General features: G+C 37.9%; 1 protein-coding gene across 1 annotated transcript in view; it reads left to right on the top strand.

Annotated features, from left to right (window-relative positions):
• Positions 1-392: 392 nt before the first annotated feature.
• glra2 (glycine receptor, alpha 2) overlaps positions 393-17,167 on the top strand; it is a 38,488-nt gene continuing 21,713 nt past the window's right edge. The window contains exons 1-3 of the mRNA XM_062069123.1: positions 393-711; positions 2,929-3,050; positions 13,673-13,740. Of these exons, the coding sequence (XP_061925107.1) occupies positions 644-711; positions 2,929-3,050; positions 13,673-13,740 (258 nt within the window). The 5' untranslated portion in view covers positions 393-643. The remainder of the gene's footprint in view (positions 712-2,928; positions 3,051-13,672; positions 13,741-17,167) is intronic.

Here is a 17,167-nt window from a genome sequence, read left to right as displayed (position 1 = left end):
CGTGGTACCAAATAGTCTCCATCCAGCAGCCTCTGCTGGTCCAACCTTTGTTTACACTCCTGAGGAGGAGGGAGAGGGGTTCACACAATTAAAGGCTGACCAAACATGCAAAAGTGGAAAGTGTCAAATATAATATCCAGTAATTGTGTTTGTGGTGCTTCTGAATTATTCTATGTAACAAATTGCATTTCCACATGTAAAATTTGCTTTATTCAAAAGTGACAGGTCCTATTATGTAACATGCACCGCTTTGTTACAGATTACCTTATTATATTGGAACCCAACGCACGTACGCCCCTTGTGCGCCTGCGCGTAAAAGGACCAAAAAGCTCTCGAAGCGCCCAAAGGAGAGAGAGGCGTTACTCACCCATTCCTCCACCGTGGCCGCTCATCCAACCTCCTCCTGGAGACTGGAGAGGAAGGTGTTTTGTTTTTTTTAAATCCTTTTTGAGTTTTTTAAGCCACCTTTTTCCTTTTATCCATCATTGTGTGTGTGTGTGTTTTGTTTTTTTAAGAGTTGGGCTACAACTAAACTATGTTGTGCAGTGTGCGGTACAGAAGCGAGATGTATTTTTGGGTGACGACTGACAGATGGAAGAAGTGAAAGTACAAAAGTGAGTGCAAACAGCCAACGGCGCCCGGAATGCATCGCTCTTTCGTGGTGATTTGGGGAGCTTTGCTTGCGTGTTTCATGGAGACGAACAACTTCAGGTGCGTACACGCAGACGACTGTCCGAATCCGATCATACGTGAAACGACATCGCATCGTGCGTAATGCGCAATAACGCACGATCCCACCCGCCCACGTCGTAATAGAAATACAACAATGTGCAACAATTCTTCTCAACAAAAGAGTAGACATATAACCTTAGAGGAAAATCTCATTTAAAACATTTGTATGCGTGTACAACACTTAAAACCTTTAGCATATCAGCATGTGGAATTAAATTATGGAACGGATTAACCAAAGAAATCAAACAAAGCAGCAATATGATTCAGTTTAAGAGACTGTTCAAACTACAAGTTCACAAAGTACACAGAACAAGAATTATAATGAACGTCTCAAACCAGGGGTGTCAAACGTACGGCCCGAGGGCAGGGGCGGCGTGGCGAAGTTGGTAGAGTGGCCGTGCCAGCAATCGGAGGGTTGCTGGTTACTGGGGTTCAATCCCCACCTTCTACCATCCTAGTCACGTCCGTTGTGTCCTTGGGCAAGACTCTTCACCCTTGCTCCTGATGGCTGCTGGCTAGCGCCTTGCATGGCAGCTCCCACCATCAGTGTGTGAATGTGTGTGTGAATGGGTGAATGTGGAAATAGTGTCAAAGCGCTTTGAGTACCTTGAAGGTAGAAAAGCGCTATACAAGTATAACCCATTTATCATTTATGAGGCCCGCGAACAGGTTTTATCCGGCCCGCGGAATGAGTTTTATAAGTATAAAAATTAACCTCATATTTTTGAATGAAAGAAACAGCTGTTCTAAATGTGTCCACTGGATGTCGCAATATCAATTCTGTGTATCTTTGTAGATGATGCTACATACCGTATTTTTCGGATTATAAATCGCAGTTTTTTTCATAGTTTGGCGATTTATCCTCTGGAGCGATTTATGTGTGAAATTATTAACACATTACCGTAAAATATCAAATAATATTATGTATCTCATTCACGTAAGAGACTAGGCGTATATCAGCAATCGTCACACACACACGTCAACCAATAAAAATTTGGCGGGGGCGGGTCATGGCAGAAGTGCATTGTGAACAAAAAGATGCTACCTGCTACTACTTCCGAACCTATGAAAATTGATCATTTCAACATTGGCGGTAACTTAAAAAAACTGAGAAGGGCTGAACAAAAATGGCACCGAAAAGGAAATCATATCATGCAGGTTACAAGCTGGAAGTAATGAAATATGCAGCAGAAAACGGCAATCGAGCAGCAGAAAGAAAGTTTGATATATATATATTTGATATATATACATTTCCCCAAACATCCATCCATCCATTTTCTACCGCTTATTCCCTTCGGGGTCGCGGGGGGCGCTGGAGCCTATCTCAGCTACAATCGGGCGACTTATACTCTAGTGCGACTTATATATGTTTTTTTTCCTTCTTTATTATGCATTTTCGGCCGGTGCAATTTATACTCCGGAGCGATTTATAATCCGAAAAATACGGTATGTACAAAATAAACCACAAGATGTTAGTACATCAGTCGAGGAAAATGATCAAAATACATAAATAACATACTGTAATTTGATTTTGATATAATTTTTGTATCCTTACAGATTAAAAATTTACACCAACGAGTTGACAGATGAACATTATCACATTATTTATTCAGAAAATATACATAACGACAAATAAAGACAGAATACTATTAACCACAACATGTAAGTGTAAAAAAAAAACAACAACATTATGATTTGTACAATTTCAGAATGTGCTTGTTCTATTTTTAAACAAAGAAAACAACCTGAAGATGTCTTTATTTTTTAGTTATCGTGCCGTGATTTTACCACTCTGGCCCACATGGGAGTAGATTTTTCTCCATGTGGCCACCGATCTAAAATGAGTTTGACACCCTTGTCTTAAACACTTTTTTTTGTTTGTTTGTTTTATTGAGACAAAGATTATTTATGTATTTGATATTTGTTTTCTTAGTATGGTATATTATTTATTTGTTCACTGTTCTGTTACAGAGAACAAGGAAATTGGATAAAATTGCTATGGTATGAAAAGGGGTAGGATTAAATAAGCTCTGCTTCTTCCTACTCCTTTTCGGACGTGCTGTAATGAAACAACTGGAAATGTGTGATGAATTACATTGTATTGTATGCATGTTCGAAATAAACTGAAACTGAAACTGAACTGAACAGTATGTTTGTGTTGTGACTCCTATTCCCCTCGGCGTGCATGTGTTGCAGGCTTGTGGGCGCCAAGGAGCACGACCCCAGGTCCTCCACCAACATGTCTCCATCGGACTTTCTGGACTCACTAATGGGTCGGACGTCAGGGTACGACGCGCGAATACGACCCAATTTTAAAGGTTTGCATTCAACTGCGTATCACATCGATTTATTTGACATTCACTGTTAAGTAATAGTTATCTGGTCATCGCAAACATGTGTCAACCAATAGTTCCAGGGCAAGCTGTTTGAAATATAGATCTGCCCTCAAAAGGGTAATGAGAGGTTTTGTTGAACAATACTTTTGACAACTGTTGAACTTTACACCGTGGATGGTAACAACATGCAAAAAGGTAAGTAAACCATGAGAATCGTGCACACAAATGGTTGTAGTTTGCAGTGGATTGCAAACTGTTAGAAAGACATTACATAGATTTACCAACATGGTATTATTGTACAGTAGTACCTCAACTTACTAGCTTTGTTCTGTGACGGCGCTCTTGATTCAAAAGATTTGTATTTCACGTTGAAATCCATTTAACTGGTGCTTGGCCCGCCCAAAATAGCACAATTTTAACATGTAACATGCCTTTTAAGAAGAAAAAACTAACTTTTAGACAATCAACATTGTATAAAAAAACAATACAATGGTAAATGGGTTGTACTTGTATAGCGCTTTTCTACCTTCAAGGTACTCAAAGCGCTTTGACACTATTTCCACATTCACCCATTCACACACACATTCACACACTGATGGCGGGAGCTGCCATGCAGGGCCCTAACCATGACCCATCAGGAGCAAGGGTGAAGTGTCTTGCTCAAGGACACAACGGACGTGACGAGGTTGGTAGAAGGTGGGGATCGAACCAGGAACCCTTAGGTTGCCGGCACAGCCACTCTCCCAACTGCGCCACGCCGTCCCCAATAGCTTGTATTACAAACAACTACAGTAGTTTTATGAAGTAATGGAAAAATGTTCAGCATTTACCTTGGGAAGTAGACTTTTATGGTATCTCCTTCAAGCTGCTTCTCCGTCAAACACACCATCAGCAGCTTTTCCACATTTTCCGTTTGGGTATTATTTTAACATTCTTGGCTGGTATTGGGTTAATTATGCTTCAGTATGTTGCGGGCGAGTAGTGATACGTTCAAACTGCTTTGCTAGGTCATGTTATTGATGATTTCTTTCTTCAATTCGATGACTATCATCTACTTCTTCTCAGCGCCGTCCTTCATGCTCACTTTCTTCCTTCACATGCTTGGAAAACAAAGTTATGTCGATCTCTTGCTATAAGCGAATCCTAGCAAGTAAGACCAGATGTTTTGGGTGGCTCTTACGGGGTTCACTGTGGCATTTGCTACGCCACCAAGTAGTGGGGGTGTTTGTATCTAAAATTTTTGCTTGTAACTTAAAGCATAAACATAGTTCCTATCTCAAAACACTCTTAAGTTGAGGTACCACTGTAGTAATGTACAAACCCAAAAACCCAAAACCAGTGAAGTTGGCACGTTGTGTAAATGGTAAATAAAAACAGAATACAATGATTTGCAAATCCTTTTCAACCTATATTCAATTGAATAGACTGCAAAGACAAGATACTTAATGTTAAAACTGGAAAACTTGGTTATTTTATGCAACTATTAACTCATTTGGAATGTGATGCCTGCAACATGTTTTAAAAAAGCTGGCCCAAGTGGCAAAAAAGACTGAGAAAGTTGAGGAATGCTCATCAAACACTTATTTGGAACATCCCACAGGTGAACAGGCTAATTGGGAACAAGTGGGTGCCATGATTGGGTATAAAAGCAGCTTTCATGAAATGTTCAGTCATTCACAAACAAAGATGGTGCGAGGGTCACCACTTTGTGAAGAAATGCGTGAGCAAATTGTCGAACAGTTTAAGAACAAAATTTCTCAACGAGCCATTGCAAAGAATTTAGGGATTTCACCATCTACGGTCCGTTATATCATCAAAAGGTTCAGAGAATCTGGAGAAATCTCTGCACGTGAGCGATGATATTACGGACCTTCGATCCCTCAGGCGGTACTGCATCGAAAAGTGACATCAGTGTGTAAAGGGTATCACCGCATGGGCTGAGGAACACTTCAGAAAACCACTGTCAGTAACTACAGTTCGTCGCTACATCTGTAAGTGCAAGTTAAAACTCTACTTTGCAAAGCCAAAGCTATTTATCAACAACACCCAGAAACGCTGCCGGCTTCGCTGGGCCCTAGCTCATCTAAGATGGACTGATGCAATGTGGAAAAGTGTTCTGTGGTCTGTCGAGTCCACATTTCAAATTGTTTTTGGAAACTGTGGATGTCGTGTCCTCCGGACCAAAGAAGAAAATAACCATCTGGATTGTTATAGGCGCAAAGTTGCCTATTGTATGGGGGTGTATTAGAGCCCAAGGCATGGGTAACTTACACATCTGTGAAGGCACCATTAATGCTGAAAGGTACATACAGGTTTTGGAGCAACATATGTTGCCATCCAAGCAACGTTATCATGGACGCCCCTGCTTATTTCAGCAAGACAATGCCAAGCCACGTGTTACAACAGCGTGGCTTCATAGTAAAAGAGTGCGGGTACTAGACTGGCCTGCCTGTAGTCCAGACCTGTCTCCCATTGGAAATGTGTAGCGCAATATGAATCCTAAAATACCACAACGGAGACCCCGGACTGTTGAACAACTTAAGCTGTACATCAAGCAAGAATGGGAAATAATTCCACCTGAAAAGCTTCAAAAATTGGTCTCCTCAGTTCCCAAACGTTTACTGAGTGTTGTTAAAAGAAAAGGCCATGTAACAGTGGTAAAAATGCCCCTGCGCCAACTTTTTTGCAATGTGTTGCTGCCATTAAATTCTAAGTTAATGATTATTTGCAAAAAAAAACAACAAGTTTCTCAGTTCAAACATTAAATATCTGGTCTATTCAATTGAATGTAAGTTAAAAATGATTTGCAAATCATTGTATTCGGTTATTTACGAATTCCGCAAAGTGCCAACTTCACCGGTTTTGGGTTTTGTAGATTCAGCATATTAGAAACAGTGCTGCTCTAATCCACTGCAATAATAAATGCATGGTCAAATTATTATGATTACGTTGGGCAGGTGTGCCTAATAAATTGTCCATACCCTTTCATCCAAACATTGCACCACCCCACCCGCACCCCCACCCCACCCCACAACACACCATTCCATTATCACAGATACAAATAAATAAAAAGATGGTGTGTAAATACCACTGTGCTTCCAGAAGTCTTTATAAGTGCTCGCAGCAGGCATGGGGGTGTCACCCTGACAAGTCCAAGTGATGGATGGTGCCCCCGTGGCAAGGCTGCAGGCTTCTTGTGTGTTGTGGTGCTGCACATGCGGGGATGCTGCAAACACACAAACAGCATCTGTCACTGCATAACTGGCTCAGGTGGGCCCGGATGAGGGCTGTTTTTTGTTTGTAGGCGGTGGAGGGGTTGCAGTGTTGTTGGGAGTCAAGAGGTCTGGAAAGGGACATGTTTACTTACCAATTTGTAGTCAGTCGTCGGCAGTTATTGGGGAGGAAAAGCATAGGACCACAATGAAATAAATTAAAACAATACGAAGAAAAGAACACCGATACTTTACAGGAAAACAGTCATAATCATAATCAGAAATACTTTATTAATCCCCAAAAGGAAATTCAGACTTTTTTTTCTTTACAGATTAGAGAAAAGCTTTAACAATATTTTTATAACAAGGGGACAAACTTGAAATATGTTGTATTTCTTCAATACATGTACAGGGCGTGGTGGGGCATTTAATGTTTTAAGTAAAATTACAGAAAAAGGCAAAAATTCTCAAAAAAGTCATAATATAATGAGGGGAATAACACATAAACTGGGTGTGGTGAAATTTGTCCTCTGCATTTGACCTATCCCCATGTTCACCCCCTGGGAGGTGAGGGGAGTAGTGAGCAGCAGCGTGCGCCGCGCTCGGGAGTCATTTTGGTGATTTAACCCCCAATTCCAACCCTTGATGCTTAGTGCCAAGCAGGGAGGCAATGGGTCCCATTTTTTGTAGTCTTTGGTATGACTCTGCTGGGGTTTGAACTCACGACCTCCCACTCTAACCACAAGTCCACTGAGCTTGTTTCTTCAGAGTTTCTCAAGAGTAAATCAAAAGGGGCAAAAGAGTGCAAGATTTTATGAAAGAAGACGACAAAAGTGCCACACGCACGCCAGTACAAGTGAGCAGAGCAGAAGAATGCACGAGTGACCACTTCGTTCAAGGTTTGTTTGACATACTTTTAATGTCTAGTGGTTACCATCTAAGTATTATCTTGACATTATTTTTATTTCTTAAGACACACTTTTGCTATGAGTGTGTTCCGAAAAGCACCAACTCGATGAGTGTAAATAAGATAAATCAAATCTAAACAAAACCTAAAAGAGTTATACCAAAGGCAACAATTATAAACTGAGTTTTCAGCATATACACAATGTTGACATCTATCGTTATATTTCAATAAAGACGGTAAAAACACACTACTCGTAAACGGCGCGTGCAACAGCAACAAACATGGCGGTAGACGCAAAGTTAAACCATGAAATGCAACCTTACCCGAGCTAAAATGATACATGATCATCATTTCTTTTTATTCCTTTCATGAAAATGCATATTTACAAGCCACGTACAGTTCACACTTCCATTGGTTTTTTTTTTTGTTTCTTATACATTTCCATGATCAGAAAGGAGCAGATGGAAGAATAATAGTCTTATATTTATCTGCCCCCTTTTTTAACACAAATTATTTTAGATGACTTTATCACTGTTTCGTCCACCAACACTCGAACTCCAACATACTTTTTAATTTTCGTTTAAGCAATGACACGCCCAATCAAAATCAAAAATCAGTTTGATATAATGCCAGTTCTCTCTTTTTGTAACTCTTTTTAAAATCAAAAATATTCTTGCAACTTTTTAAGTCTTTCTTTAGAAAATTCCATGTTTTCACACCAACATTTGTTTCAAATTTGTTCGCGCTCTTGCTCGCATGATTTATCCGGGAGAGTCTTGATACCAATGCCCTTGACCCAGCCACACACAAAGACGTTGTAGATCTCCATGCGTTTCCAAGTTTTTATCCGTTTTGTCATGTAGAAGGATGTCTGGAGCACAAGATAGTTCGATACGTTTGGGAACTCCACATACGAATAATCTTTTTTTGATAAAGTATAGGGATCTATTCCATTTGTTGCTCCCATCTGTTTTTTGCAGGAATAAATCGGCTTCTTTTGTTCTCAAAGTGGGGCGCTGCTTGCTGAACAACAGCCATCTTAGCTTGGTTTTCACTTCCGAAAGAAATCACTTGTCGGAATACAATCAATTGCAGAAAAAGTATGTTATTTTGGGAGAATTAAATATTTTACCAGATAACTAACATGCCATTCTTATTAGAGTCAAGTTGTATAATGACAGTAAAAGTCAATGAAGTTTGACAATTTCAGAAGATCAGTCACAATATTAGAGGGGGAATTTATTTTGTTTTTGTTTTAATATTGCCAGAAAAAAGGGGTGTTACAGTAGGGGTGTTACGATTTGTTTTAAAACGATTCGATTCAGAATGTGTGGTTGCCGATATGATTCAGGGATGATTCTTTTTTAGAAAGATACAATGCTGTCATGATATGTCACACTATAGCATGTCTCGTTTTGAGTTTATTGGCGATTTCTTGTGTTTAGTGTCTTAGATCCTGTCTTGCGCTTTTATTTTGGGGGCACTTACTGTTTTGCGTGTGTTCACCTGCAGCACTTTCCTTTCACACTTTATCCCGGCATTTGCTTTGTGTTAACAATCAAGACGATTCAAGTAGGGCGGCTGCTACATTTTGGGTTAGGACTTTGTTGTTGAACTAATATTCTATTTGGACGTACGTTTTGCTGTTCTCCAATATTCCGTTTACGTTGTAGCTCTTTCAGTTTAGTTTCGGTTTTGCATAGTCTTCCATCTGCTCCCAGAGCACCTCCCGGCTGCTCTCGCCTTTTGTTTGTCCGCTCAATAAATGAATTTTACCTGCACACTGCCTCCTCGGCTTTCTGCATCTTAGGAACACGGCTATTATCGCTGTCACAGATCCAAAACAATTCAGTGAGTTGAAATCGATTCAGTAACTTTTTATTTAAAAAAAACCCAAAAAAACAAGTGTGACTAATAAATAAATTCAGGCAACTGGACACCATGTTTTAAATCGATGTTGGATCGATACATAGCTTCCGGAAGACCAACTTGCGAAGCACAGATCAATATACTTGAAATTTAGGAATGTGAATAGAACTACCAACTATATCGATCAATCATTACACACCTATAATACAGTAAATACAAAATGTAGTAATGTACAAAAAAGCATGATATTGGCTAAGAAAAAAATTGTATGTACTATGGCTGTAATACTGCAAGTAAAAGTAACAAGTTTATGAAAATAGTCATAATATAGAACACATTGTAGTTCAAGAAAAACTAACAAAATTCCTAAAAAAATGAGTAAAGTCGTAATATTGTATGACAGTGCAGGTGTACTGTTACTGAGTGGGGGCTTTATAAGATGAGTTATGGGCAAAACACATTTTTACGTGAATAAACTCAAAACTTTACAGGAAAACGGTCGTTACAGTTTCTGTAACACTAAAAAGATCAGATGACATTTATTTTGAAAATGTTTTTACGACAATTTTTTATTACAACTTCTGTTTTAGTTTTAGTGTGACCTTAGTACTCCTTCACGTATTTATCCCGTCCATCTCTTAGATTGGTTAAATATATACCAATGCAAATACGCCGTTGACATCTCTCTATCGAATTCAATTCAGCAACCTCAGCTTTTACAAACAACAACAACAACCCGCTCGTCACACCTTGATGAGTGCCTTGTTTTTCTGCAGGATGACCTAGATTTTCCCCTCGCTGACACTGTTGCGAGCTGTTTCTGCTTTTATTTTCCTGCTAGTCAGCTGACAACAAAGCGAGGCAAATATTAATACAGCGCCCGGTGCAATATTGATGAAGAAAGCAGAGGGAAAAGGGCACGGCGAAGGCTGACAACTCCACTTTTTACACATGCGAGGTGAAGGTTTGCGGGGACTTAAAACGGCACATCCTTGCATAACTTGCAAGGTTTTATTTTGTAGGAAAGGAAGTGATCTGAGACTAGAAGTTTGAGAGTAAGTGGAAACACGTTTTGTATTCATAAATTAATTGAAGACAGATTCAATACAAGGACTGTATGCAAAGTTCTGCCTATTGATTGGCCTTAAATGTCCACAATTATGCAAAATTGACTTTTTAATGAAGTTCTAACAGGAGTATGTTTCCCTAGAGCGTGTTCATCAGCACCAGACATGAGACAAATCGATCATCTCCCTCACTGGTTTGCTCTATCATGAGAGAAGAGGCACCCAAACAGTCACTTTTGAAGTTATGGATTTTCATGATCTCATGCGTAGAAAAACCTCGTTCCTCATGGACGAGATACGAAGGAAAGCAAAAAAATAAAAAATAAAATAAAATAAAAAAGTATTCGCTACACATCGTTAAAAAAAGAAGAAGCCCGGAGCTCTGCCAGCTACTGTATCCATCAGTCAGCTACAGATGTGTTGACTGTAAATTTAATCCCTTTTTTTTTCATGAGGCTAATCTAGCAGGATATTGATGTTAAAATATAAGTGTAATGTTAGCATTCTAGCTAACATACAGTCGCGATCAAAAGTTTACATACACTTGTCAAGAACATACTGTCATGGTTGTCTTGAGTTTCCTATACTTTCTACAACTCTTATTTTTTGTGATAGAGTGATTGGAGCACATACTTGTTGGTCACAAAAAACATTCATGAAGTTTGGTTCTTTTATGAATGTATTATGGGTCTACTGAAAATGTGACCAAATCTGCTGGGTCAAAAGTATACATACAGCAATGTTAATATTTGGTTACATGTCCCTTGGCAAGTTTCACTGCAATAAGGCGCTTTTGGTAGCCATCCACAAGCTTCTGGTAAATGTCTGGTTGAATTTTTGACCACCACCGCACAGTTGGGTGTTCCAACAGGACAATGACCCCAAACACACGTCAAAAGTGGTAAAGGAATGGCTAAATCAGGCTAGAATTAAGGTTTTAGAATGGCCTTCCCAAAGTCCTGACTTAAATGTGTGGACAATGCTGAAGAAACAAGTCCATGTCAGAAAACCAACACATTTAGCTGAACTGCACCAATTTTGTCAAGAGGAGTGGTCAAAAATTCAAGCAGAAGCTTGCCAGAAGCTTGTGGATGGCTACCAAGAGCGCCTTATTGCAGTGGAACTTGCCAAGGGACATGTAACCAAATATTAACATTGCTGTATGTATACTTTTGACCCAGCAGATTTGCTCACATTTTCAGTAGACCCATAATAAATTCATTAAAGAACCAAACTTCATGAATGTTTCTTGTGACCAACAAGTATGTGCTCCAATCACTCTATCACAAAAAAATAAGAGTTGCAGAAATGATTGGAAACTCAAGACAGCCATGACATTATGTTCTTTACAAGTGTATGTAAACTTTTGATGGCGACTGTAGCTATGCTAGTGTTGGTAACATTTGTGCCCTCCTGTTCGCACTCATTAATGTTACGTTGCTGTATGCGATATAGAGCATCTATCAAAACAACGTTTTTGCAGAGTTACAGTGTATATGTAAAAAGTGCACAATAGCGTTTCTGGGAAAAACACACTGTCAGAGACAAGTGTGGTTAAAGGTTGCTCATCAGCATAAAAGCTACAGACACACAAAATGGTATGTTCCAAGTAGGGCTTATAAAAAGCACTTTTAGACTGTCTACAGTAGGACTGTCTTGGACAACACACTTCCAAACCCAAAACCAGTGAAGTTGGCACATTGTGTAAATTGTAAATAAAAACAGAATACAATGATTTGCAAATCCTTTTCAACCTATAATCAATTGAATGCACTGCAAAGACAAGATACTTAACATTTGAACTGGAAACTTTGTTATTTTTTGCAAATATTAACTCATTTGGAATTTGATGCCTGCAACATGTTTCAAAAAAGCTGGCACAAGTGGCAAAAAACACTGAGAGAGTTGAGGAATGTTCATCAAACACTTATTTGGAATATCCCACAGGTGAACAGGCTAATTGGGAACAGGTGGGTGCCATGATTGGGTATTGGGTATTAAGAACAACATTTCTCAACAAGCTATTGCAAGGAATTTAGGGATTTCACCTTCTGTAAGTGCAAGTTAAAACTCTACTATGCAAAGCGAAAGCCATTTACCAACAACACCCAGAAAGATGGACTGATGCAAAGTGTAAAAGAGTTCTGTGGTCTGACGAGTTCACATTTAAAATAGTTGTTGGAAACTGTGGACATGGTGTCCTCCGGAACAAAGAGGAAAAGAACCATCCGGATTGTTATAGGCGCAAAGTTCAAAAGCCAGCATCTGTGATGGTATTGGGGTGTATTAGAGCCCAAGGCAAGGGTAACTTACACATATGTGAAGGCACCATTAATGCTGAAAGGTACATACAGGTTTTGGAGCAACATATGTTGCCATCCAAGCAACGTTATCATATTCAGCAAGACAATGCCAAGCCATGTGTTCCAACAGTGTGGCTTCATAGTAAAAGAGTGCGGGTACTAGACTGGCCTGCCTGTAGTCCAGACCTCTCTCCCATTGAAAATTTGTGGAGCAATATGAAGCCTAAAATACCACAAGAGAGACTCCGGACTGTTGAACAACTTGCGCTATACATCAAGCAAGAATAGGAACGAATTCCACCTGAAAAGCTTCAAAAATCGGTCTCTTCAGTTTGATGAGTGTTGTTAAAAGGAAAGGCCATGTAACACAGTGGTAAAAATGCCCCTTTGCCAAATTTTTGCAACGTGTTCTAAGTAAATGATTTTTTGCAAAAAAAAATTTAGTTTCTCAGTTCGAACATTAAATATCTTGTCTTTTAGTCTTATTATTTGTTTTTAGTCATTGACTTTACATCATAACTATTCAAAGAAAATATTGTGGTTTTCCCCACATAGAAAATCTTGTTTAAAGATTCTGAAACATCTCAGGGATGCTTGTATTTAAGAATTGCAAGTTGAATAAAATACTTATTTCGTGTTCATTCATAGTTTTGATGCCTTCAGTGACAATCTACAATGTAAATAGTCATGAAAATAAAGAAAACCCATTGAATGAGAAGGTGTGTCCAAACTTTTGGCCTGTACTGTATATAGAAATCTTAATTTAGGATGTCTCATCAAGTAAATTTACCTAGATAATTTCACCAGTTTTTAGTATTTTTCCTCCCCGAAAATATATAATTTTTATTTTATAATTAGTCAACTCTTTTTTGTGGTGTGCAGCAACATTACTACTAGGTGGAGCAACTACAATCTGATTGTGCTGTCATCCACTTACAGTACAGGATATGTCAAATGGGATACGTTGTGGTCATCTACTACCACAACCATGCATTTGAGTTATCCCAGTAAAGGCAGAATTTGGGAAGCAGGTCTCATTAAATCAATGTGGCCAAACAGGAAGTAAACCAACACACCCAAACATCATTGTCATTCCATTCCACAGGTCCCCCCGTAAACGTTACTTGCAATATTTTTATCAACAGTTTTGGCTCGGTCACAGAGACGACCATGGTGAGTCCTCCGGCATTTTGCCTGCTTTTCTGTGCAAACATGTGAATGTGCTGTCTTGTCCCTCAACCTGCAGGTCCGCCTGTTAATGTTACCTGCAACATATTTATCAACAGCTTTGGTTCTATAGCTGAAACTACAATGGTGAGTTGAGGGCTCAGAATGACTGAATGAATCTTCATCATGCTTCTTTGTTATACATAAATACATTTTTTTCTTTCTTTTTGTCGCCATTTTGTAACAATTCCCAATGACATCACACAAAATGTTAAGGTATCACACAAGACATCAGTTCAGCGAGCTTTAAAATGCATTACATAACACCTTCGTTATTAGATTTACAGTGGTTTTCTTGTGTTGAGAGCTTCCTATTACCAGAGTTTGACTTATTTTTACACCTGTATGCCAGGTAAATGTTAAAATGTACGCTGAATTTGGAATAAATCAGATTACTGTATCATTCTATGTTCAACCTTAGAGGTTTCATTGTAGTTTCCGGAGGTTTTTTTTTTTGCTAATAAAACAGTCTGTCGTCGGATCATGCAGAGAATATTGTTTGCTTAAACACTTTTTTATTACAATAATACTCATAATATTACTGGAGAGGAATAAACATCTTAATTATAAAATAATAAAGCCATAATAAAACCAGAATGAAGTCATAATATCGACAGAATAGGCTTTTAACATAAGAAAAATACTTTTTTTTATGAGATTAGGGCGGACATAACTTTTATGAGAATAAAGTTGAAACTTTACAAGTAAAACTCAAAATTTTACGAGAACAGTTTTTCGGGCCAGTCCCAATACACCCCATCATCCTTCTTTTTAGCCCTATCCCTAAATTGTGTGCCTTCCCGTGAAGGTAGCGGTGTCCCAATTACCCTTTGCATATAGGGGTATTGGGTAGGGGGTTATGAGCAAGGGATTTCAGATGCGGACTTAACCAGGTAAATTCTCCAATTTCTGCATAAGTTATATGATATATTGCGCGTTAGTTTATGACGTTAGCCAGCAAGCCACGCTAGCTAACATGAGGCTAAACTACTGCCGATAAGCTTGCGAATGTGAAAACATAAACGTTACATTTTAGGGATGTCGAAATCGATTTTTGAATGAACCGCGATTATTTGTTATGATTTTTAATCAATTAAAAAAATCGAAAATTGAACAAAAAAAATATATACATACATAATATAAACACATATACTATATATATATACATTTATATTTACACGTGTATGTATATATACATACATGCATGTATGTACAGTATATATATATATACATGCGTATATATATATATATACATGTGTATATATATACATATATATATATATATATATATATATATATACACACATGTACGTATATCTACACACATGTGTGTATATATATATATATATATATATATATATATATATATATATATATATATATATATATATATATATATATATATATATATATATATATATATATATATATATATACAGTGGGGCAAAAAAGTATTTAGTCAGCCACCCATTGACAATCAATGGGTGGCTGACTAAATACTTTTTTGCCCCACTGTATATATATATATATATATATATATATATATATATATATATATATATATATATATATATATATATATATACACACACACACACATGTATATATATAAATGTATATATATATACACACACATGTACTGTATATATACATATATATATATATATATATATATATATATATACATATATATATATATAAATATTAATATTAAACAAATCCAGTTTTCTTTTAAGCAATACAAAAATGTATCAGAGCTGTTTGTCTATTTTATGGAGGAACGTAGTTAATAATATAGGTGGCAATTAATATTAATTGAATCGAGAATCGTTTAGAATCGAGTATCGACTCTGAATCAAATACTTACCTCCAAGAATCAAATCATGTGGGCTCTAATATTCAAGGCCCTATTACATACAGTATCTTAAAAAAATTAACAAGAGACAACAGTCGTCGATGGCGGCTTCTTCTCTGTGTAGATCTTCGTTTGTTCATCAACCGAAGCATGATGAATGATAAATAAACAATCACAACCGTTAACTCCTGCTGCGTTTGTTGTTATGGTGGGACGAGGGTTGTATGTTACACCCATACAAATAAAGTACTGCAGTATTAATTCATTAAAAAAGGTACTATACTGCCTTTGAAAAATACCGGAACTTTTTTTTATCCGCATGCTCTCGTGCGGCGGTGACGTTGCTGAGCCGAGGCGCATGTTGCGTGTGTCAGCACGCACACACACAGCGCATACGAGCAAAAACAGTGTTGAGAGGAAGAACGCCAAAAAAACGGCAATTCTACTGTTTAATAGAGAGTTTGCGTGAAGTACAATATGAAGGTATTTTGGCTACAAAACTAACGATTAAGGTGACGCTTTAAACATGGAAACACCGCACTGCAAGCGGTGCTTTAAGACATGTCTCGTCAAAAGTGACAATACAGTATTACCACTTTTGCTTCAAACTTAGGTAAATATTTAAATAACAGGCATTCAGATCTGCACAAGGAATAAAAGAGTGACAGGGAATGTAGTGAAGTGAATTACATTTATATAGTGCTTTTCTCTAGAGACTCAAATCGCTTTACATAGTGAAACCCATTATCTACATCTTTAAGCTACATTCAAACCAGTGTGGGTGGCACTGGGAGCAAGTGGGTAGTGTGTTTTGCCCTAAGACACAACAACAGGATGGTGGAAGCGGGGATCCAACCTGGAATCCTCAAGTTGCTGGCACGGCCGATCTACCAACCAAGCCACACCGCCTCTGTAGTCAACTAGAATCCCTGTTTTGCACATATAGATACATAGACACGCCCACAGCTGGTTGACTTGTTGCCAATTATTAGCGGAGTCAAACCACCCATGTAATGTAAACTAATGCAAGTGAAAATTGAAATGACTGAGTTTCGTAACAAATTCCCACTATTTAATTTGTGTTTTATCTTTAACAATGTGGGCTTTACCTGCTGCATGTCTCATCTGTGTAGTTCTAGACATAGTGTTGTTTTTAGTATTAATTAGGCCTATTAATACTAATTATTGTATTCGTCTTAAAACACAGATCAAAATTGGCAAACATGAATCATTAAAGATTCACTACAATTTCAATAAAGCTTTCTATTCTATTCTAACCTAATCCTAGATTATGGCAGGCTATATGTAATATGCAAAGTTGTAACAATTAAGCCCAGTGTGTTTAATGCCTTTTAATTTTAATTCCAATCTTCTAAAATTGTTCTTTTAGTGTAATAAAAAACTTATGTTCAATGTATCATAAGAAAATGAAGCCAATAATGACATTTTTATTGTTCCATTTATTTTGAAAAGTATCAAAAAGTATTGATATGCATGTTGGTACCGGTACCAAAATATTAGTATTGGAACAACCCGAGGTGGGACATATGTGCAAACGTAACTATGTAGCTTACGTGCTCGAACATAGCAAGTCCCAATTCTTATGGAAGATTACAAAGCTCTACCCCTTGTTGCTTCATTTCCAGGGTGTAGTGGTAG

The sequence above is a fragment of the Entelurus aequoreus genome, linkage group LG14 (genome assembly GCF_033978785.1).
Source record: "Entelurus aequoreus isolate RoL-2023_Sb linkage group LG14, RoL_Eaeq_v1.1, whole genome shotgun sequence".
Taxonomy (NCBI): domain Eukaryota; kingdom Metazoa; phylum Chordata; class Actinopteri; order Syngnathiformes; family Syngnathidae; genus Entelurus; species Entelurus aequoreus.
The sequence above is the reverse complement of the archived record's forward strand: the minus strand, read 5'-3'. Positions and strand labels throughout refer to the sequence as shown.